A 23,974-nucleotide genomic window follows, 5' to 3' on the forward strand; every position below is an offset into this window, starting at 1 on the left:
TGATTTCTCAAAAGAAACTTTGCAGGCTAGAAGGGATTGGCAAGAAATACTCAAAGTCATGAAAAGCAGGGACCTACAGTCAAGAGTACTGTACCCAGCAGATATAATTTAGAATCGAAGGGCAGATAAAGAGCTTCCAAGATGAGAAAAAGCTAAAGGAGTTCATATTCATCAAACCATTATTATATGAAATGTTAAGGAGACATTAAAGAAAAAGATCAAAACTATGAACAATAAAATGGCAAAAACTGCATATCTATCAACAATCGAATCTAAAAAACAAACTAAGCAAACAAGAAGAACAGAGACAGAATTACAGATATGGAGGGTTTTGATGGTTGCCATATGGAAGAGGGGTGTGGGAGAATGTGTGAAGAGGTGAGGGGACTAAGAAGTACAAATAGGTAGTTACAGAATAGCCATGGGGATGTAAAGAAGAGAATAGGAAATGGAGTAGCCAAAGAACATATATATATGACCCATAGACATGAACGATGGTGTGGGCATTGCCTAAGGGAGTAGGGGGTGCTGTCTGGAGTGGGGCAAAGGGGTAAATTGGGACAGCTATAATAGCATATTTAATAAAATATAACTTTAAAAATTAAATTAAGGAGTCTCAGGTTTTTAGAAGTTATGTGACTTATTTAGGGTCACTCAGTGACCAAACTGTGAAGTCAAGACTGGAACCCAGGTATTTTGACCAACAACCTAGTGATTTCACTATAGATTTTCCTAAAATCCTTAGCTGAGCTGTGGCGTAACACAATGGTACACTGCCAGAACAACTAATAAATAATACATTAAGTTAAAATACATTTTATTTCTGACTGATTTACTCTCCAGCAATTGTTCATAAAATTGAAATAAACAAACAAATGGCAACAGGAAGAATTTACCTAGCATTGGCTCTTAAGTGAGTGGTTATTTGCAAGGATATTAATAGTAGTTCCATGGCAGTTTTATTATTTCTGACTATATGTTCTATAAATAACGAGCATCTGGGGCCTTAATAACTAGACCTCCTGTAAACAAAATTCAAACCATAACAGATGTTTAAGAATTATATTTGAAATATGTTACCTACCAACACCTCTGTATTTTTCAGTCGTTCACATGTAGACAAACAGTCTTTTATATTCTCTCTCTGACAACAGTTTTGAAATTTTTCATCAATTGGATCTTCTTTCTTATCTTGTTCATTTTTTAATTGGTCTGGCTTTTTACATTTGAAAGCTTCGTTATCTTTATTGAGATAATTTTCTATACTACTAAGTTGCACATTTTGCTCACATCTTGTAGGCCTTTTTGAGTCTTTATTTGAACACTTGTTTTCATGTTTGTTCAAATATCCAGACATTTCCAATGTAGTAATTTTTATTTTTGAGCCATTAGTTTTGCAATTATCAGATTGGTGATTGTTAAAAGACTCTGGATTACAATTTTCATTTTTTTGTGTTTTTTCTTTAAACTTATCTGTGCAAATCTGTTTGTCAATACTGTTGCCATTTGAACACCGTTTATCATTTCCATTGCTAATTTCTTGCTCCTTAAATTGACACTCAGAAAGAGTATTTTTCAATCTGATTGTCAAATCTGAGTTATTTTCTTTGCAATGAGACATATTTGAGGGAGCCAATAAACTACTGGCTCTGTTCTGTATGCCTTGAAATGTACTTTGGATGACTTCACTAGGATTGTCCTGATGTAGATTTCTTCTTATTTGAGGTTTCAAAGAGGACTTGACTTTACTATCGCATTTAAAAGGACTAAAAGATTTAGTAGGTATTAAGTTTTCCCCTTCATTGCAGTCTTCTAAAAAGGAAAATTTTGTATTAGAAATGGAAACAGAGGTGTCACCCTTGTTTGTCTTCAACAAATTTTTGTCTTCATATGAACTCCTAAACACTTTAGAAGGAACCAGAGTAGAGTCACGCATGTTGAATGATTGCGAGGGCATGCGCGATGCCGTTGGATCAATATGCTCCAAGTGCTGAGCAATCCTTGCAATAACATCTTGCCGCTCCTGGAGTAGTGAGCCTATTAAAGGGTTAGTCTCCCCAACAGACCGATGAGAATAAAACCCATTGGAAGTACAAGTTTCATTTCGGGGAATTTCTGGTTTTAGTTGGATTTTCCCCTCATTGGTATCTTCTGAGGATGTAAGCTCTGGACTATCCAATGAAATAGAGAAAGTTTCTTTGAATTTTCTCACATTTTCATTTTCTTGTGAAACCCGGAAAAGTTTTGAATTTAGTGAACTAGAGTCTTGAGTATTAAATGCATGTCCAGAAACATGTGAACTGCTTGGATCACAATGAATCAAATGCTGAGCAATTCTTGCAATAACGTCTTGTCGATCCTGAATTAAAGAGTCTATTAAAGGATTAGTCTCACCAACTGACTGCCAGGAACTCTGATGACTACGGACACTGGAATCAATCATTGAAAATGATTTTAAAGTTCTCACCGATGTTTCACGTGACTTTTTATCTCCTATACCACTGAAGCCCAGAATATTGGCTTGACAAGTTCCATAGTCAGATTGTCTGCCAGTGCCTGGATGTCGTTTGCCATTTTTGACAGCTGCGGTATATTCTGGAGGTGTGCCACTTTTTGCATGCAGTACACTTTCAGGTGCCATGGTCCAAATTTGTTTGCTACACAGACGCTGTAAACTGTTTGTACTACACTGCTCTGCTTCATTAGAATTACAGTGCTGATGAGCCTTAAGTTCATGCTCTTGAACGCTTTTCTCGTAAAGGCCAATATTACTGTGAATACTACATGTCAAAACTGGGTAATTAGATTGTCTGGGCAAGGACTGGACGCTGACTTTCAAGGCCACATTGTGAGAAACATTGGGAACAGGAAACACATGTTCAATTGGCGTCTGTGAAAAATTCCACTGTAGGTCTACATCAGCAGCACTGATTCTGGAATTATAGAGAAAAATATAGAATCAATGGGTCATAACATATGTGTCATTATTGTATATTATTTAAAGTTTTTTTTAATAGTCATATACTCATCTTTGCTTGCATTAATTACTATTGAGGTTTTACTTTTAGCTATGTTGTCATGCAAGTTATTCTGGTAAAACCAACATAAGAAGTATAGCAGACGATGATCTGTTTAAGAACACTAGACCAAGCACTAAAGCTCAAGAATATTATAATTTCAAAGTATTTGTCAAAACAGAAAAAAAGGACTTTGTATTTACCACTAAATAAATGGATTCAGCAAATTCTACTGTGGGAGGTGATTAAGCAATAACTCTATCTCATGGCCACCTGCCTAAAGAGACAATTAGATAGTTGTTCAGCAGTTTGTATGTTTATAGTTATAAAAATACTAAAAATTAAGTCTACCATTATGGAAATTCAGCAGCCAAAAAAGTTTTTCTACTTTATTTATAATGGCAGCACTAAGTCCATTGTTGGTTCTATAAAGTAAACATATAAGTTCTCTGAAAACTATTCCACACCAAATTTAATCCAAGAAACTAAATCCATATTTACTTACATCTACATTTTTCTAACTTGTTTTGAGAAAAATGTCAGTAAATTTTATCTTCTTATATTTAGAAATGAAGGAAATATAATACTTAAAAGGTAAAATATCATTCAGTAGCTAACCTATGTAGCTGAATACACGGTCGTTTTTGTGCCTACACATACCTGTAAAGAATGTTCCGTGGAATAGCACCGTGAGAAACACTCAGCCAAGCACTTAACTGAGAAAAAAACACAAATGAGCGGACAGCCAATAGAAGAGTCTTCTCTTCAATAAATCGATCACCATTCCTAAGTAAACAAAAAAAGAAAGAAAGAAAGAATCATGTAAATACCAGAAGTACAAAATGTCTGAATTTTAGAAAGATAGAAGCTAGAATGAACGTATCACTCAGGATGCCTACTTTCAAGAGTGTAGGAGTGAATCTACCAGTGTCACTTAAAGTCATATTAGTACTAAATATCTAGATTTTACTACATAAATAGAGGGATTCTAAAATAGGATATATTTTAAAGTAACTTATAAAAAGTTGTGGAAAACCTGATTTACCAAGAACAACTTCAAACTCAGTTTTACAACTTACTGTCGAGGAACTGGCTCCAACACCCATCTTTCTAATAACAATGCATCTTGCTTAATTGCAGGATCGTTGAGATCAATCCCGTCTGTGGTGGGCCCATCATCGCCGTAGCAGCAGTCTGGCAGGAGCATCACTTCTACCATGATTGGAAGGTTATTCTTCCACAACAGCGCGACCTCAGACCTGGTTCGTCTGGCTTGGCGACACTTAGAGAAAATGAATATAAGCAAAATGTCTCAATAACCCCCACAATTTTATATTTTAAGTTGAAAATTATAATGGTAAAGTGCACATCTGTATGAGAAATGAGTCATCAGTGGTAGAACTTGCTTATTAGACTTCTCCATTTATGGGCAGGTTTCCTCATTAAACAATGAGTTCATAGTAGCAGGCTTGTAAGTGCGAGGATCAGTACTGAACAACACTTATGGTGCAAACTTTCTTGGGCGGGTATCTTTGCTCTATCGCAAGGTGGCCCAGCCTGGCCTAGTTTGTTAATCACATTATCATTACAGAGGAGATTCATTCTAAGTGAAGACCAAAATATTAAAAACCCATTTTCATTAAATGCTCGCTATATATAAGATTTTAAAAGTTTAAAATTCTGTACTATATTTAAGAAACTAACTGGGAGAAGTATCCTTACAGCAAATTATACAGTACTTACTAAAATATTTTTAACAGTATTTTATACAAAGACATTAAGATGATAGCCAAAAAATGTATCCTTAAAAGGAATATAGAGGGAAATTGGTTAATGGGGGGGAAAGTAATTATTAACATCAATTTGTTAAACAAGAACATAAAGTCAATGAGCCAGGGCTGAGATTCTAAAAACAAAGAAAGCTGAATCAGAGCAGCAAACATAATCTTAAATCTGGAGTGTGAGAAGGCAGGTACCAAACTGGCTGCCTACCTGCCTAGTGATCAGCAAAACTACCTACTGTGCCTTCAAGAGCCTTGTTTAAGAGCCAAGGTTATTGGCTATGGTCCAGCATTAGGATTTTTCTTTTATGGTCGAGACGGATTTTTTTATATTTAAATGTGGGCATTATAATCGTAGCACAACAAAGGTGATGACAGAATTTATATAATTTATATAAAAGATAAAGAAAAAGCATTCAATGCACAATACTTACCTGGGCCAGCTTGTCACTACATTCATGTTTGGTAGTTACTGGGTAACAGGACTGTGCTGGAGGGCAATGGAAACTTTCTGAACGACCTTTTACAGAACATTCAGGTGTTCGTCCTTCTGTTATTAACAAGGCCAAAGAGATCAAGAACTCCTCTGCATCGTATTCAAAATATTCATCTAGAGTATCTGGTATTAAAAAACACAAAAAGAAAGAATAGCCTTCACTTCAATGTACTCTTGGTAAGAACTCATCTTTTATGTCTAAAATAACTGTCACATTCCATATTGAAGTATATTCACTAACAAAGAGTGAAAAGGGAATAAAAATGAGGCAATTAAAATACGGTAAACTCTTGATTCAAAAGGTACACAGAGTCAGGTGATGATGAATAATACAACATCCCATTTAAGACAAAGCTGGTAAAAAATTATGGCATAAATTGGTTTTATGTAAACTTCAGTTAAAATACTGAAGATGTAAAAAATATATTTTTAATTTTATAAATAATTATGTGTTTGGAGGTCAAGTACAACAATTTTTACACACAAAAGTTCACCAACAGCCAGAGGTCAAAGTGTTTTATGTCATATTTTTAGTTCAGATGTTTTATTTCTATTATTATAATAAACACCAGAAAAAGATGCAGATCCAATTGTATGTTTCTCCCTTCTGTAACTAGTTCCTTGTTCTTGCAGCCCCAACTCTATGATGTGGCCATTCATAGCCTTTCCTATACAGTAGTAACAGTTTTAGAGGGAGTAATGCTATAATTATCCAGCAGGAGATGCAGGATAAATTGCAATATATGAATTGTGATTTTTTTATTACTATGCAGTTAAAAAAAAATCTAACCTGTAGATATTTTCACTTATTTGTAGTAATTTTTAAATTTCTCACAAGTGCTCTAATTTTTAAAAACAGTTTATTTAAAAAAAAAACTTTAACCTGCCTCAAAGGTTGAGTGTCCATACACATATACACACAAAATTCAATTTGTTGTGCAATCCAATTAAGCAACACAGTGAAAAAAAATCCTCACCCAAGGGTATGTTTATTGATTTTAGAAGCGAAGAGAGAGAGAGTGTGAGCAAAAGAGGGAGAGAAAGGGAGACATCGATGTGAAAGAAACATCTATCAGTTGTCTGCTGTACATGCCCTGACTGGGGATCGAACCTGGAACCGAGGTATGTACCCTGACCAGGAATTGCATTCACAACCCTTTGGTGTACAGGATGATGCTCCAACCAAGCCACCCAGCCAGGGTGAAGCAACACATACTTCAAGTACTTACCACACTGTATTAGGTCATAGGGGCACAAAAAGTTATACTTTACATAGCTCCTCATCTCAGAGGCTTTATGATTCAGAGATGATATTTAAAACAAGTAGAACACTACAATATTTAATACATTCCAAAGAAATTTAGATAACGTGGTAAAATTTTGCAAAAGAGGTAGTTGCTGAGCAGAACCATGAGAAAGTGCAACCTGAGTGGAAAATTTGTATAGAGAAAATGCGGAAAAGGCAGGACTGGAGCTGGACTGTGAATAACCTTGAAAGGTATCATGAAGAATGCTTATTCAAGGTCTATCAGGAAAAGAAGGAGACTTGAAAGCCAACTTTTTGGAAAAGTTTCCCTACATTGACCATTTGTAACACATAAAATAAAAGCTAACAGTAACATTGTTAAGGGCATTGCCAGTTTTAAGTACTTTCTATACAGTAACTTTATTTCATCTTTGGAATAGCTCTAGAAGGTGAGAGCTATTACCACCATTTTACAGAAAACTGAAGCACAGAGAGGTTAAGTAACCTGTGCAAGATCACTAAGCTAAGAAGTAGCAAAGTTGGAATTTTAACCTATATAGTCTGGCTTGTATTTAATCTGGGTTCTTAACCACCCTGTACATGTCTTCTTTCATTGTGGCTATAAATTTTGCTTTTACATACTTTAATATTATGTTTGTAAAATATAAATGAAAATAACACATATTAACATATATTTTAATAATATATTTTGGAATATTTGTGGTATAGAATTAGTTTCCAGAAATAGCCTATAATAATGTGCCAATGAGGGAATAAAAAGAGGTCTCAACTTTCAACTCTCCTCCAGGAACCAATGAGGCCATAAATCAAGGGTTTCCTGCGTTCTCCTGGGACTCACTGAATTAATCATGATGCCCTTCAGAGTGGAGCAAAAGATGTAAAACAGGATTCCACTCAGTCTCTTTCTCTGGTGGTTCTGCAGGTTTTCAAGGCTGGCTCAGGCTTGCCATGGGCTATGTGGCATGATTTAAGCTCCTGGGATATTTCTCTGGGCTCATCCTGTTCTTCCCCTCAGCTGTGGGATAATCCTAGACAGCTAAAAACAATGGCAGATCAGTGGCTCCTGATCTATGGAATGCTGAGTGACGCCAAGCTGTCAGCTACTCTGCGTGAGTGCTATGGATGGCCCACAGCCTAAGTAATGTCTCATTTATGTGCTACTTAAAAAAAAAAAAAACACCACCACCCCATGGTATTTCTACTTCTAAGAAAAAACAACCAGGTCAGATTAGGAAGGAGGGAAGAGCAGACAAAAAAAGGAGTATGAGAGTGTTTTTGTTGTCTTTTGAGATACCAGGACCCCATCATATGTTACCCTTATGCCTACAAAACTGTAATTCATCTCCAAAAGTCTAGCAGGAATGGCTTACTTATACCCTAGGAATCAAGTTTAAACTGATAAAAACTGAACTGTTATGAAAAAAGCACTTTTGCCCTGGCTGGTGTGACTCAGTTGGTTGGGTGTCACTCTGCAAACTGAAAGGTCACAGGTTCAATTCCTGGTCAGGGCACATGGCTGGGTTGCAGGTTTTGCCTTGGTTGCATGCAAGAGGCAACAGATACATGTTTCTCCCCCTCCCTTCCTTTCCTTCCTCCCTTCCCCTCTTTCTAGAATCAATAAGAGAAAAAGAATAGGAAAAGAAAAAGCACTTTCAAATAATATAACATCTGACTAAAATTTGGTTGCTTTGGGCAGTACTCAGGTAGTAAACTAAAAGAACTCTAAAATCATGATCTGAGACCCTCTGAACGACGTATTGAACTTAGAGTAGTGAATACTTAAATAAAAATATGAAATAAAGATTAGAGATGACAGTAGTTATCTATTAGTTATCCATGCAAATTACATAAGCATGGCAAGGAACAGCACGGATTATACAATGATATTATGAAACACATAAAATACTCAAGTGCCTGTGACTATGTGATGAGAACCTTTAGGAATTTGTCAGGAGAAATTTGTGGGTATCTGAATTTTAATAAATGAAAGTACTAAAGCACTGTAGTCATTAGAGAAGTTACACAGTTAAAATTTTGTCAAAAGTTACACAGTTAAAATACTGTCAACTCTAAAACACTGGAGAGCAGAGTTTACTGTAGTAAAGAATATGATTCGTAACTGGGAAATATGTCATGCAAATTCAATAGATATAACTTGATATTTTGATACATAACTTACTCCAGAAACAAGTTATGGTTTTAGGGTCCCTAAGAACACATTACTTTTAATAAAACAAAAAATGTTTCAAATCTAGACAAATGTTGCTAAGCTTAGCTACTAGTTACACATTTTACAACAGAAAAATTATTTGATGTAAAACACAACATTGAAGAAAACAAAGAATGTTACAAATTTTCACAGGCTATGAAAGACAGATCATTGAAGACTGGGAATTAATCAATCAAAACATAGTTCCAGAGTCCCTCTTCCCCTAAGGCCTCTGTGAGGATTGCGCTTACACCAGTTTGACTGGGAGCCATGACTGAATTTGCTGGGGGGTTTTTTAGTGGCATGCTCTTCTGGCTCTGGAGTTCAGTCATATTCTTAAAGTTCCCCACTTTTTTCTGTCCAACAGAAAAGGTGAACAATTTGGCCACTGGAAAAACTTCGAACCACCAGAGTGAGCCACAGATGAAACAACTTGGGAAGGAAATTCTGCATGGTGGGTGTTCAAGGACAGGCTGATAAACAATTGCCAGGGATTTTAAAGTGTCATTGAAGGGATTTTAAATGCTTATACAAGTTTTAAAAATTGGAATAAGCTTAAATGTCCAATAATATGGGACTGGCTAGATATGTGTGGTACAGTTATCTCTCAAATAATGATATAAATCTAATTTGGACAAAGATATCTATAATGTAAGTGAAAACATAATGTTTCACAAGAATGTTATCATCATGCATTTTTGTGGAATCACATGGGCATACACAGAAAGATATGCATACAACAGAATATCAGTCTTATAAAGCAAACACAAACACGTAAACTAAATTTTAAATAAATTACTATTCTCTGACTAGGATTAGATAAATGATAAGGCCTATTATCTGAAAAATAATATGTAAATAAAAGTATTACCTAGTGTAATATATTTTAATTAATTAGAATTATTGTTTTGCAGAGCCCCTACTAGGTAAGCCGTAGTTTGGTTACTTAACATAGGAATTTGTGGCCTTCCTCTATCTTCTTTCAGCCTGTGGAGGCCTGTTGGGAACAGAGCTTCTACAACAACAAATATGTCTGGAAGGCTGTGCTCCAAGGTCATTTTTGCTGGCTATAAAGGTTCTCTGGAAACAGAGGGAGCACATGGCTCTTCTTAAAAATGAAGGTGTTTATGCTCAAAATGAAACTGAATTCTGTCTAGGCAAGAGATGTGCTTATGTGTACAAGGCAAAGAACAACACTCCTGGTGGCAAACTGAACAAAGCCAGAGTCACCTGGGGGAAGGTAACTTGTGCTCCTGGAAACAGTGGCATGGTTCGTGGTAAACTCCAAAACAACCTTCCTGCTAAGGCCACTGGACACAGAATCTGTGTAATGCTGTACCCTCAAGGATTTACTTATTGAAATGTAAATAAATAAAAGTAGATCTGTCAAATTGTAAAAAAAAAAAAAAAGGAATTTGTGAAGACACACATGGAGAATAGTATGCTGGTTCTAGTGTTAAAAACTTTTGTTTTGAAACACTTTTCTCCCTTTCTTTTTAAAAATAAACTTTTTAAAAAATTAGGTAAAAACCAGAATCTCACACTAATAAGAAACATACATGGATGGATCAGAGAATAAGCGTTAAGAATTAGCAGAAGAGGTTATGCTCAAAGAATTGGACTCTCAGTTGACTTAATCAGTGTGTAGATATCAAGACTTCATTTATTCAACAAATATTATATACCTACTGTGTGCCAGGCACTTTCCTAGACACTGAAAATTGAAGCTTATATCCTAGTGGTTGCAGAGAAAAACAATAACAAATTAATAAGAAAAATATCAGGTGGTGTTGAGTGCTATGCCATAACTGTAAAAAGGGTGATGTGACAGTGATTGTGCGAATGTTCTCTATCAAGTGTTCAAGGAAGGCTTTTCTGAGCAGGTAACATGTAAGCTGAGATGTGAACAAGAAGCTAGTCATTCAAAATTTAGGGGAGAGAGTATTCTGAGCAGAGGATATAAGGTGAGAATGAGTGGGTAATGTCTCTGGAACTAAAAGAAGGTTGAGGGAAGTTGGAATGGCTGTGGGAGAGAGTGAAAGCGGTTGAAGATGAAGTTTAGAATGGTGGCCAGGGACTACATTATGTGAGGTTTTGAAGCTAGGACAAGGGTTTAGATTTTATCCTAAATGCCATGGGAAGCCATTTCTCTAAATAACTAGAATGACAAAATGATTTCCTCAGCTGTATGTTGATAATAAAACAGGAAAAAGAATCAAAGTAGGTAGGTACACTAATTAGTACTAATTAGGAGGTTATTGTAATTCTGCAGGGTTGGGGATATAGTTTTGGGAATCTTTGGCATTTGGAGAGCATTTAGAGTCAACAGTTACTGAGAGGAATATGTAGGGAACTCATGACAAAGCCTTGGGGCACTCCAACAAGAAGCAATCTCATAGATGATGAACCACTAAAAGGAGCTGTTAAGCATGGTATCTTGAAATACACAAGAAAAAAAATGTTTTAAGGAGGGCGTGGTTAATAGTATGAAACACTGGTGATGTTTAGTAAAACGTACAGTAGCCACTCAATTTGACAATAAGGAAGTCATTGGTGACCTTGACAATAGCGATCTCATTAGGTCGTGATATGGAAGATTGGACAGATGTCAATTATTGTCAATTATAGTGAATTGCCAATTATTCTGAAGGGTATAGATGATAAAAACAAAAGCCTACTTTTCAGAGTCCTCTCTTAATATAATGGCCATTCATGGATCACAATAGCTCTTTCTATAAAAGCAAGGTAAGTGTTAAATATGCAATATCACCACTCATACAAAATTGTCTCCAACCTCCAAAAGAGAAGAAAACAAGTTCCCTTCTAAGTCTATGGGATAGGGGCAAGAGATTCTCCCTCTTTATGACCCTGAATGCAGTCACTAAATCTTGCTAATGTGTCATTTTAGATTTGTCTTGGAATTAAACAATTTCTTTTTAGTCCTGGTTGGTGTGGCTTAGTGGATTGAATAGCAGCCTGCAAATAAAAAGGTCAGGGCACATGCCTGAGTTGCAGACCAGGTCCCCAGTTGGGGGCGTGCAAGGGGCAACTGATCAACACTATTTATCTCCCTCTCTTTCTCCCTCCCTTCCAGTCTCTCTAAAAATAAATAAATAAAATCTTTAACCACTTCCTTTTTAACCTCAAGATAATTACCTAAGTTATGCACTTATTGCTTCACACTTGATTGACAGTCTCCTAGCTATTAAATCCAATGTAATAAACTCTTAAGCCTAACATTAGGGCCATGGATACTACTACACAGAGCATTATTGCCAGATTCTGATGTGAACACTGCCTCTTGGAATTACACAGAGGTGATGTGCTTAAGACTCAACCTTCCAAATATCAACTGTCTCTCCCTTTACTTCCTGATCTCATCTTTTACTGCTTCCTTATATGGTCTCTCTGTTTCAGTTAAACTGTTCTCTATACCATGGTCTACTTGTTTCCCACTTAGTACCACTGCTTTTTCTTTTTAGCTATTAAACATGGCTTCCTCCTCTTCTTTACACCAATCCTGCGCTTTCTGAAGAGCTTTCTGAACTTCCTATTTTTTTCCACAAAAGAATTTTTCCCTAACTCATTACCACACTGATCTTTCACTTACTTTGTACTCTTCCCCAAAACTTATATAAGCCATCTAGGCTATGAATGGTTACTTCTTGGTGCTGGCACACAATCTTAAGGTCATGAATTTCACCTCCAGTGGGTAAGTTTCACTCTGTTCCATGGACAGAGTGTACTGCTAACTTCAGCCACCCTTCTCCCAAACTTGGGGCACTGATCACAAATGTGAACATGAAAAAGGAAAGGACAGATCAGTGTAAATTAACTATCACACTTCAGATAAAACTCGCCATGCTTACCAGCTCCCATCCATTTCTTTATGACAGTATTCTTAACGTTTCACGGATGCATATGGGTTAAATTCTACATACACTGAAATATTTTTGGTTTCTAAAATGTTCCCGTCTCAAAGGTGTATGTAGTGTGTTTCTGTTTTGAATGAGAAAACAATACTAGAAATCATGTAGCCTAATCTACATTAATCCTAGATGAAGAAAACAAGACAGAAAGACATCAGTTTTCTTGTTCAAAGCTGTGTACTGCAAATTAGAATCCAGGTTTTTCCACTTCTAGTGCAACTTCATTTATATACCATGAGACGTCTTTAAGCAGAGAACAAAAGCCAAAGCTGACTTTAGTGACAAGTGTAAAAAATAGTGCCTATTGCTGTAAACAAAAGAGCGATTTATATGCGCACTATTATTTTATAAATACTAGTCACATGTAAATATTTTCACATACAGAATATATTCTTCAAATACAAAATGTTATTGTTAAGAAACAACAAAACAAAGTGAATTTTTTTATACTCCTCAGCATGCTTATAAAAAAGGCAAGTGACCAGTACACAGACTTATTACGGACTGTTTTTCTTTCTTTCTTTTTTTAGAGAGGGTTGGGGGGGGAGACAGAGATAGAAACATAGATTTGTTGTTCCACTTATCTATGCATTCATTGGTTGCTTCTTGTATGTGTCCTGACCAGGGATCGAACCTGCAACCTTGGTGTATTGGGATGATACTCTAACCAACTGAACTACCCAGCCAAAGCTCAGACTGATTTTTAAAAGCAACTTTCTGGACATGCAAGTGGTTTGTTTGGAGTCAACCAAATATTTCTGCTGTGAATTTACATTATACAGTAACCACCAAAGTTAAAGGCATGATTTAAATCATTGCAATATTCCAAGGTGCTACCTGAAAAACTAAATCATATAGATGTTTTTATAATAATCTAGCTCTTGAAAACTGGCTCTAAATTTTAATTGTCATATAATCCAAAATTCAATTTAAATAAAGGTGATCACCATGGTGTAGCACATAGTAACAGTTAAGAGCATGAACTCTGAACTCATGCAGCCAATTCCACTACTTGCTTAGTTGTTTGGCTTTGTACAAGTTACACAACCTTTCTCTGCCTCAGGTTTTTAATCTATTAAATGACAGTATCAACCTTCAGAGGTTAGTTACAAGGATTGAGTTATTATTTGTAAAATTTTTAGAATATTGCCGGGCACCTAGTGAGCACCATAAAAGTTTTTGCTAAATTTAAAATAAATACAATGATGTTGTGTCTCTCTCATTTTACAGTTGAGAAAACTAAACTTGTAAAATCATTTCCCCAAGGTCACACATATTATCAGTAATTGGGAAAGCATCTCTAAGGAATAGTTCTTAATTCTCAGTTACAGAAGCTCATACTTATTTTTTATTTTGCCCTACCAACTCAGGGCATAGATTCTAGAAAGTTCTTCAGATATATCTTCAAGGCTTCCTGGTGCTAAAAAAATTTAAACAGCTATTCTTTTATTTCTTTATGTCTTTCCAGTTTAAAGCTCTCTCAGTTTAGATAGTATAGAAAAGGCCTAGATCATGTGGTCCCAGAAACAGAGGATATCCCACTCAGAAACATTATCCTCAGAATGCTTGGAAAAACTGTACAATTACATCTGCTTATAAATACAGCATTTCAATGTTCTGTTTTGTGCATTAAAACACTTAGAATTAATTAAAACCAAGCTTGGTCTCTTTATCATCAAAGAAAATTAAGCAGCTTTTGTCAGCAAAAGGACAGGAGTAAGATTTTTTTTAAATGTCTGAGACATGGCATTTGCATAAGATTCAGAAATTAAAGAACTCAAAGGAACCTGCAAGAGCACGTCTTTTTATTAATATATAGAGAGGAAATTAGACTTCAGAGAGGTAAAGTGACTGTACAAAAACAGAAACATGATGATGACATGATGCCTTAAAGCAAGATCTCCTGTACATGTAAAATGTTGGAAATTTGAGGACTTATTTCCAAATCTCATCCAGTATGCCTACCTACATTCTCCTGCCCTGCTAGTGGAATTCCAATTCTGACTCAGGGAAAAATAATGGATGGAAAGTCAGACTTAGGTAGTTGTTGACTTAGTATCCAGGTCATTCTTGTTGCTCATTCTGTATCAGTTAACCAGCTTCTGAACATCAATTCTGGTTGTAGTGTAAAAAATCTTGTTGTCTAATTCATAATACCTGTGCATTCACACTGGACTTCCGGTTTACATGGCTACTACTTTGCATTCCTGCCAGAATGCTCTTTGTCCCTCTGTCCATGCAACCACTCTGGACCTTATATTTTTTGCCACTGAGACACAGGTGCTTACCTTCCTCAGGTGTGTTTCCTCAATATCTATTATATCTGGTATAGATTCCCATATGCCATAGGCACCCAAATTAACCTGACACTTTGAAAGTTGCAAAAGAAGAGTTGAGGATAGTGGGGTGGAGGGATGGGGAGAAAATGCAGACAACTGTAATTGAATAACAATAAAAATTAAAAAAAAAAACAAAACTCTATTAGAAATCTTGGCTTTCTAGGTTCTACTACTGTGAGAAAAATAAATTTTTATGCCTTAAAAAAAAAAGGAAAAAAAAGAAGAGTTGAGGATAAATTTAAAAATATCGAAGAGGGAAAAGAAGCAGGAGGAAGAGTTGTTAAAAGGAGTTAGAGTTCATTGTTGCAAGCTGTATATTTTCCAATGGAGAAGTTGAAAATCTTCCAACTCTGTTTAGTTCCTGATTTTGGTTAAATTTCAAGTCTGATGGAAAGTTAGAGGCAAAGAGAAACCCTCTCATAAACTTCATGTGTTCCCACTCCAATTATCACACAACTGTAATTTATACTGTCTGTCTTTAATTGGACTATATAAACTCTAGGTGTACAGGAGCCAGGTCTAACATAGTCATCGTTCCATTTACCAGTGCCTAGGACAGTGCCTGTCATATATGAGAGTTCAGTGAATAAAACAAAATGAATGGGTGGTTACCTGTAGTTATACAGCTAATGAAAAGACTTTAGCACTTATAGATTTACTTGAGATCTATGTGTAAGTATGATCAACTCTGAAGAGTGTAGATACTATAGGGCAGGTAAGCTCAGATTATTAGCCCTACACAAATGGCAGGTTGAAAGTGATTAGGATATCAGGCAATATACAAGAAGTCCTTTTAACTTCCATTTTACTATATTTTTTAAAAAACAATTTAATTTATTCACACTGAAACATTTTTTAAAGATTTTATTTATTTATTTTCAGAGAAAGGGAGGGAGAAAGAGAGGGAGAGAAACACCAACCTGTGGTTGCCTCTCGTGTGCCCCCTACTGGGGACCTAGCCCGCAACTCAGGCTGTACCCTGACTGGGAATTGAACCAGAGACCTTTTGGTTCACAGGCCAGCACTCTGGGCCAAACTAGATTTGTGTGAATCTTTTTTTAAAAATATATTTATTGATTATGCTATTACAGTTGTCCCATTCCCCCCCCCCCCACTCCACTCCATCCTGCCCACCCCCCTCCCTCCCACATTCCCCCCCTATAGTTCATGTCCATGGGTCATACTTATAAGTTCTTTGGCTTCTACATTTCCTACACTATTCTTACCCTCCCCGTCTATTTTCCACCTATCATCTATGCTACTTATTCTCTGTACCTTTTCCCCCTTCTCCCCCTCCCACTCCCCTATTGACAACCCTCCATGTGATCTCCATCTCTATGGTTCTGTTCCTGTTCTAGTTGTTTGCCTAGTTTGCTCTTGTTTTTGTTTTAGGTGTGGTCGTTAATAACTGTGAGTTTGCTGTCATTTTTACTGTTCCTATTTTTGATCTTCTTTTTCTTAGGTAAGTCCCTTTAACATTTCATATAATAAGGGCTTGGTGATGATGAACTTCTTTAACTTGACCTATCTGAGAAGCACTTTATCTGCCCTTCCATTCTAAATGATAGCTTTGCTGGATACAGTAATCTTGGATGTAGGTCCTTGCGTTTAATCTTGGGTACTGTAATGATGATGTGCCTTGGTGTGTTCCTCCTTGGGTCCAGCTTCTTTGGGACTCTCTGAGCTTCCTGGACTTCCCGGAAGTCTATTTCCTTTGCCAGATGAGGGAAGTTCTCCTTCAGTATTTGTTCAAATAAGTTTTCAATTTTTTGTTCTTCCTCTTCTCCTTCTGGCACCCCTAAAATTCGGATGTTAGAACATTTAAAGATGTCCTGGAAGTTTCTAAGCTTCTCATTTTTTTGAATTCTTGTTTCTTCATTCTTTTCTAGTTGGATGTTTCTTTCTTCCTTCTGGTCCACACCGTTGATTTGAGTCCCAGTTTCCTTCCCATCACTATTGGTTCCCTGTACATTTTCCTTTGTTTCTCTTAGCATAGCCTTCATTTTTTCATCTAATTTGCGACCAAATTCAACCAATTCTGTGAGCTTTCTGATTACCAATGTTTTGAACTGTGCATCTGATAGGTTGGCTATCTCGTTGTTGCTTAGTTGTATTTTTTCTGGAGCTTTGAAGTGTTCTGTCATTTGGGCTTTTTTTTTTTTTTTTTTTTTTTTTTTTTGGTCTTGGCGCGTCTGTTACTTAAAGGGTCAGAGCCTTAGGTGTTCCCAGGGTGAGGTAGCACTGGTTGCTGCGCTGTGACACTGTACGTGGGGGAGGGGCTGAAAGGGAGCAATGGCGCCCACTCCACTCTCCATAGGATCCCAGTCACTCCCTCCACTACCCACAATCAAACTGGGCCCCTCTGGTGCTGGTTCCCGAGTGGGTGGGCTTGTGCACGCCCTAGGCCCCTGTGGGTCTCTCCAACGACCTCTCCTGTGAGGCTGGGAGTCTCTCCTGCTGCCACTCCAACCCCCACGGGTGTTTTCAATCAGAGGTTTGAGGCTTTATTCACCTCCCCCCCCCCCCGCCCCCCGTGCTGGAGCCCTGGGTTGCGAGGTCTGCTTTGCTCCCCGCCGTTTGTCCGGTTTATCTATGTGCAAATGTGGGGCCGCCGGGTGCTACCCGCCACTCTGCCTGCCCCGCTCTCTGCCACTCCGAGTCCGGCCCTCTGGGTTTATCTGAGCGAATGTGGGGCCACAGGGTCTGCTGGTGGTCAGACTGCTTGCCCCATTCGTCCCACACTCCGCCAGTCTCAGTCCTGCTACGGCCACGCGAGTCCTCTCCATCCCGGCTGCCCGTCTCTGCCCCTCCTACCAGTCTGGATGAATGTTTATTTTTTATTTCCTTGGTGTTGGACTTCCTTGCCGTTCGATTTTCTGTCAGTTCTGGTTGTGCGAGGAGGCACAGTGTGTCTACCTACGCCGCCATCTTGGTTCTCCATCCTAAACTTCCTTAATCATTACAAAATACAAAGTAAAGCCACAATGGCATACAATTTCACAATTATCAGATTTGGGGGGAAACCATCAGTCTGACCAATAAGTATTGGTAAATGTGTAAGTCAAAAGAAGTACTCACACACTGCTAGTAAAATATACATTGGTACAACCACTTTGAAAAATAATGTGGTGCCCTGGCTGGTGTGGCTGAGTGGATTGAGCACCAGCCTGTGAACCCAAGGGTCACCAGTTCGATTCCTGGTTGGGGCACATGCCAGGGGCAACCAAGTGATGTTTCAGGCTAGGTACCCAGTTGGGGGCATGTGAGAGGCAACAAACTGATATTTCTCTGCCTCTCTTTCTCCCTCCTTTCCCCTCTCTCTGAAAATAAATAAATAAAATTAAAAAAAGAAAAATAATCTGGCATTATCTAGCAAAGAACTGTATAACCTGCAACTCAATAATCACTACCATAGGTAAATAACCCAGAGAAAATTTTGTGCATGTGTGCTAGGAGACCAATTTAAAAATATTCAAGGAAGCATTGTCTGTAACAACAATAAGAATCCTGGAAAGAATAACAAATGTCTATCATCTCTAGAACAGATAAACTGTAGTGTATCTATAAAATGGGATGCAACATAACGGTAGACAGAAGTACAAAAATAAGTGATAGATGCACACAGGTTATACGAGACCATAACTAGGATGATTCTACTTGTATTAAAGTTATAAAACAAGAAAAACTAAACCTACTTGATGGTTACATACACATGTGGTAGACGTATAAAAAAAGATGAGGAATAATTAAAACAGTGGCTATTTCAAGTGTGATTGTTGGGGCTGGGAGTCAGCGAACAAGGGACTAATAATGTTTTTGGGTAGCAGCTGCATGAGATTGTTTTATTATTACTCCAAACTGTCTTTAATGCACATATTCTTTGTATCTACAATGTGCTCCATAATTTAAAAAAAATGACATTACATTGTCTTACATATCTGACAAAAATAAACTTTTACAAATTTCAGCACACACTTGTAAAACTGACATCTGGGAATTCACTAATGTAAGATAGTAGTATATGATGAAAAATAAGCACTGTGGTGGATTTGGGAAGGCTAGTCTGCCACTATTTTAACCTCTTTTTGTTCCAAGTTTTTTGACTCTTGTCAGACTATATCACTTCTAAAAAAACCTCTGCCAGCTTTCAGATTCTAGGATTTGATGAAAATATTAAGGTGAAAAATTGAAGTATAAAATAAAGAAGTTAAAAAGACAATATTCAATTTATAGTATTGTTTAACTTCCTATAAGATACAAAGCTGATAAGGCAAATAAGAAAAATCTGTGCCTAATTTGCCACATTTGTCGCTTCTAGAATGAATTTTACTTTTTTATGTAAGAATAAGGCTTTCAAGCAAGACATTTTGAATTGAACATCCAAACTGAAAGGTATTAGTGAAAAGTTAGAAGATTTCCTTGTTAGTTGGACAAACAACTAAGATGTTCTAAAACACAACACTGACCCAAGTAATTGGCATGGCTCAAAATGTTTTCTTTTGAAATTGAATAGGCAGTCTTTTGTTTTTATATTAGTATTAATATACAGCAGACGTAGTCTACAACAAAGTTGTTCGTCTGTTCCTCGCTTCCCTAGGGTGTTGTATTTGCATCTTGTGATGCCGTCTGTTAGAAGCTATGGACTCTTCTGTTTGAGGAAGAACTTTAACCACTTCTATTAGCCAAGTCAATTCTCCTTACAAACTATATTGTTTAGTTATTTATAGGGCTACCACCTGTCTGCCCCATGTAAAAGGTCAGGGATTTTGGTCAGTTTTATTGACTGGCCGTGCTAGTAAATACCCAGAAACTATGACTGGTACATGATAGCACTCAAAATTATTTGTGGAAAAAGTCATTCATTCCTACACTGTGAGGAAGCTAATTACATAAATCAATAGTACACCCAGCCAAGAACTGTGTTAGTATTTCCTAAATAACTTTCCCTTCATTTTAAGAAAGAAACTATAAATGAAAATAAAGATTATATATTTTTAAAAATGATGAAATAAAATAAAATATGGTAAAAGTAGCTATATATCCATTGATTTAAAACATTTTAAAATAGAAAAGACCAATTCAATCTGAATTTTAGTTCATGAAATTTTCCAAAAGGTATAGTGCTTCAATTTAATGAGCATAAATATTTACTGTAACTTAAGCAAGGGGCTTCCTTAATTATTTTTCTGCTATTTAAGAGATGATTTATTGTTTGATAACCATATTGCTTAAAATAATTTCTTCTGTTAGTTTTAGATAAATATTGGTAAAGGTTAAAAGGTTAAAATGCCAAATTATAACTCATTTACACCTGAAATTTTGAAATTTGATGCCCTTGTAATAAATGTGAGGGTTCTATAATGTGGCCTGAGAGAAAAAAATAGGCTTTATGATCAAGTAGACGTAAATTCAAATACTGAGTGACTCCAGTCAATGAGGCAAGTTAAAGTAATAATTCTTATCTTTGAGAAATTTCTGAGGAAAAAAGACTTTGTCCTTTGATTTTTGGCATATCTTGCTAGGAATTATCAGATTAGATTTCAGTTAGTATTTAACCTGAAATTGTAAACCAGTGTGGTCAAGTATTTAAAAACCTCCTTGCAGTTAGAAGACATTCTTGGTGACATTTTCATACAAAGGACCAGAATATTATAATTTAAGAAATTAGACTGATAAATGGAGAGCAGGATGACAGCTAGTGGGGTGGGGAGGTTAGCGGGTGGAGGGATTGAGCAAAAAGGAAAAAGGACTCATAGACATGGACAAGAGTGTGGTGATTGCTGGGGGGAGGGTATATAAGAGGACTACATGGTAATGGGGAAAATATAATAAAGATAGAGAAAGAAATTATTGATTTCATGGGGTATTTCTGTTAGGTGGGATAGTTAGTAAACTAAGGCAGGGAAGAGGAGGGAGACACGTCTCACCCGTTGACTCCACAGTCCTGAGCCGGGTCTGATAAGATTGCTGGGCTTTCCAAACATCACAAGCAAGGACAGTGCAGGAGGAGGGGAGTCCTTGAGACTCTGCTGGGAAAGGGAGCCTCTGTAGCCATTTCACTAAGACAAAGAGCCTTTACTAACTGAGAAAGAATGCCTTTGTAGCTATACATCATTCCCAAGGTTTAGAAGGGGGAAAAGAAGGGGGAACCTAGGAGCTGATTAAAATATGTAACCCCTGAACCCCAATAGTCTGCATACTCAGATTAGCTGAGTGCCCACTTGGAGCCTGGGCTCAAGCATAGAACAAACTTACAAGTTTATTTCCTCTATACGTGAGGCATTTAGACTAGCTGGGGGCCTGCCTGAGTTTCGTGCTCATGTGTTTCATAAATAAACTTGCTATCTCACTTCCACTATACATGTTGTCTCTCTCTCGAATTTGTCTCTTGCGAGTAAGACAAGAAGTGAGGAGAGGCAGCTCCCTGACTTAGGTCTCCCCAATAACATTTCCTTCATAATGTATTTGACTCAAGGAATAGATGCCATCAAGCATAGAATCTTCCCATCTTCCGAAATGAATTATACACTACATACCTGATGGCCAAAAGTAAAAATTAAAATTCATGTATACAGATTTGAAAACAAACTTGACCTTTAATACCTATTTTGTAACTACAATAAAACACTCACTGTAGAATTCAATTTTGCTATTTTCACAAAGACAGCAGTAGCACCTAGTAAATTCAATCCTGGGCAAGTCCAGGCATGTTACTTACATTCCATTTATAAAATGGTAATAAGTGTTAGGGGAGAAAGGAACTTTTCCCCTTTACTCAGGTTGGACTTCTATACACAAGGAGAGCAGGAATTTACCACAAGCTTTATCTCCTGACCAGGGCATAAGTGTATAGTTAAGGGAAGACAGCTGATTTCTATATTCACTGATTTTATGAGTTCTTCCACAAGGCTGGCTAGTTTGATTTTGGAAGTCAGTAGTCTGGACAGAATAACAAGGACCAGCCCTGACTGATGTGGCTCAGCGGATTAAGTGCTGGCCTGCGAACCTAAAGGTTGGTGGTTTGATTCCCAGTCAGGGCACATGCCTGGGGTTGTGGGCCAGGTCCCCAGTAGGGGGTGCATGAGAGGCAACCACACACCGATGTTTCTCTCCCTTTTTCCTCCCTTCCCCTTTCTCTAAAAATAAATAAATAAAATCTAAAAAAAAAAAAGAAGGGCCTGATTTACCCACACAACTTAAACCACACAAAATGCAAACAGCTGATTTCTGATGTTTGACAACAGGCAATGCAGGACAGTGATCCCAGAGGTGGAAATAAAATGGGTGAGCCCTACAATTGCCCAACCTTACTGCTTAGAATAAGTTTCCAGGCTGAAGTGTAGGAAAGGGGAAGTCAGAGCCCAGCAGTCTCCTTTGATGAAGGACAAAAAAATTTTGTCCTTGAAGGGGAGGTGGAGGTGGCTAGAGTTGCAAGGCAGAGTACCAGAGAGAAGAGAGTGGCAAACAGAAAGAGAAGACTGGAGAAACTGAGAAGTAGTAAAAGAAAAAAACCTTGCCAACCTAGAATTCCTTTAAAAAAACAAGCAAAATGATTTTTTTTAGACACAGAAAAGCTGAAATAAATTTATCACCAAGAATGTTAAAGGAAGTCCTATCAGAAGGAAAATAATACCATTTAGAAATCTGGAGCTACACAGAGAGCACTGGAAATCATAAACATGTAGGCAAATATAAAATAAACTATTCTCGGTTTTTAAATCACTTTTAAATAGAATTGACTATTTAAAGGAAAAATAATAGCAATGCATCCTGTGATTTATAACTGTAGATATAAAATGCATGATAACAATAGCATAAAGGTCAAAAGGGTAAAATGAAAGTATATCATTGTAAGGTTTTTATACCTTTCCACAAAGTGGTGTAATATGCTTGAAGGTATAATTGTCACAAGTTAAGGATGATTATCATGTCCCTTAAAGTAACTAGTAAAAAACGAAAGCCCCCACACAAACCTAATCATAATAAGTTAACACCTGTTAGTGAGATAAAAATGTAATTTAAAAATATCAATACAAAATAGAACTGAAAAAGGAACAAGGACCAGATGGGACAAACAGAAAGCAAACAATAAAATGGTAGATTTAATTCCATCCATATCAATAATAACCTTCAATGTGAACGGTCTAGTTAAAGGCAGAGATTATCAGAATGGACTAAAAAGCAAGACACAACTATATTACCACCTATATGAGCCCACTTTAAATATAAATACACAAAGAGGCTGAAAGTTAAAGATTGGAAAGATATACCATGCTAAAATTAATCAAAAGAAAGCTGGAGTAACTGTATTAGTATCAGATGAAATAGATTCCAGACCAGAGCAAATAACATTGCAAGTGATAATGATAATGAGGCCAATCTATCCACAGAGCTTAACAGCCCTAAACATTTGTGTACCTAATAAAATAGCTTCAAAATATGTAAAGTAAAAACTGATAGAAACTGTAAGGAGAAACAGAATCAAATTTGTTTCTCCTTATACAAATCCATAATTTTATTTGAAGATTTCAACACTCCCCTTTCCAATAATCAATAGAACAAGTAACAGAAAATCAGTAACAATATAAAACTTGAACAGTACCATTAACCTGACCTAATTGGCATTTATACTTCACTCACCAAAAGCAAAATAAACACATTTCATAAGATACTCCATATTCTGGGCCATAAAACAGGTCTCAATAAATTTAAAAGGATTTAAATCATTCCAAAGTGTGTTCTCCAACCACAGTAGAATTAAGTTAGAAGTCAGTGAGAGAAAGACATCTGGAAAATGTCTAAATATTTGGAAACTAAATGACTGGTGTGATTTTAATAATCATTGGACCATCCCTTTACTCTGAGGTTACCAAGTGCTATGGACTGAATCGTGTCCCCCCTAAAATTCATGTTGAAACTCCAACCCCCAATGACTA

At 36.8% G+C, this 23,974-nt stretch overlaps 1 protein-coding gene across 8 annotated transcripts in view; it reads right to left on the reverse strand.

Annotated features, from left to right (window-relative positions):
- The window catches only part of ATOSA (atos homolog A), a 92,030-nt gene that overhangs the window by 19,705 nt on the left and 48,351 nt on the right, over positions 1 to 23,974 (reverse strand). For all 8 annotated transcript variants that reach the window (XR_008427425.1, XM_045202177.3, XM_024568449.3 and 5 more), the window contains 4 exons: positions 5,233 to 5,417; positions 4,097 to 4,299; positions 3,678 to 3,803; positions 1,085 to 2,933 (listed from right to left, as the gene is read on the reverse strand). Coding sequence is in view for 7 of the 8 variants with exons in the window: in XM_045202177.3 (XP_045058112.2) it covers positions 1,085 to 2,933; positions 3,678 to 3,803; positions 4,097 to 4,299; positions 5,233 to 5,417 (2,363 nt within the window). In the remaining variant the exon portion in view is untranslated. The remainder of the gene's footprint in view (positions 1 to 1,084; positions 2,934 to 3,677; positions 3,804 to 4,096; positions 4,300 to 5,232; positions 5,418 to 23,974) is intronic.

This window comes from Desmodus rotundus, chromosome 7 (assembly GCF_022682495.2).
Source record: "Desmodus rotundus isolate HL8 chromosome 7, HLdesRot8A.1, whole genome shotgun sequence".
Taxonomy (NCBI): domain Eukaryota; kingdom Metazoa; phylum Chordata; class Mammalia; order Chiroptera; family Phyllostomidae; genus Desmodus; species Desmodus rotundus.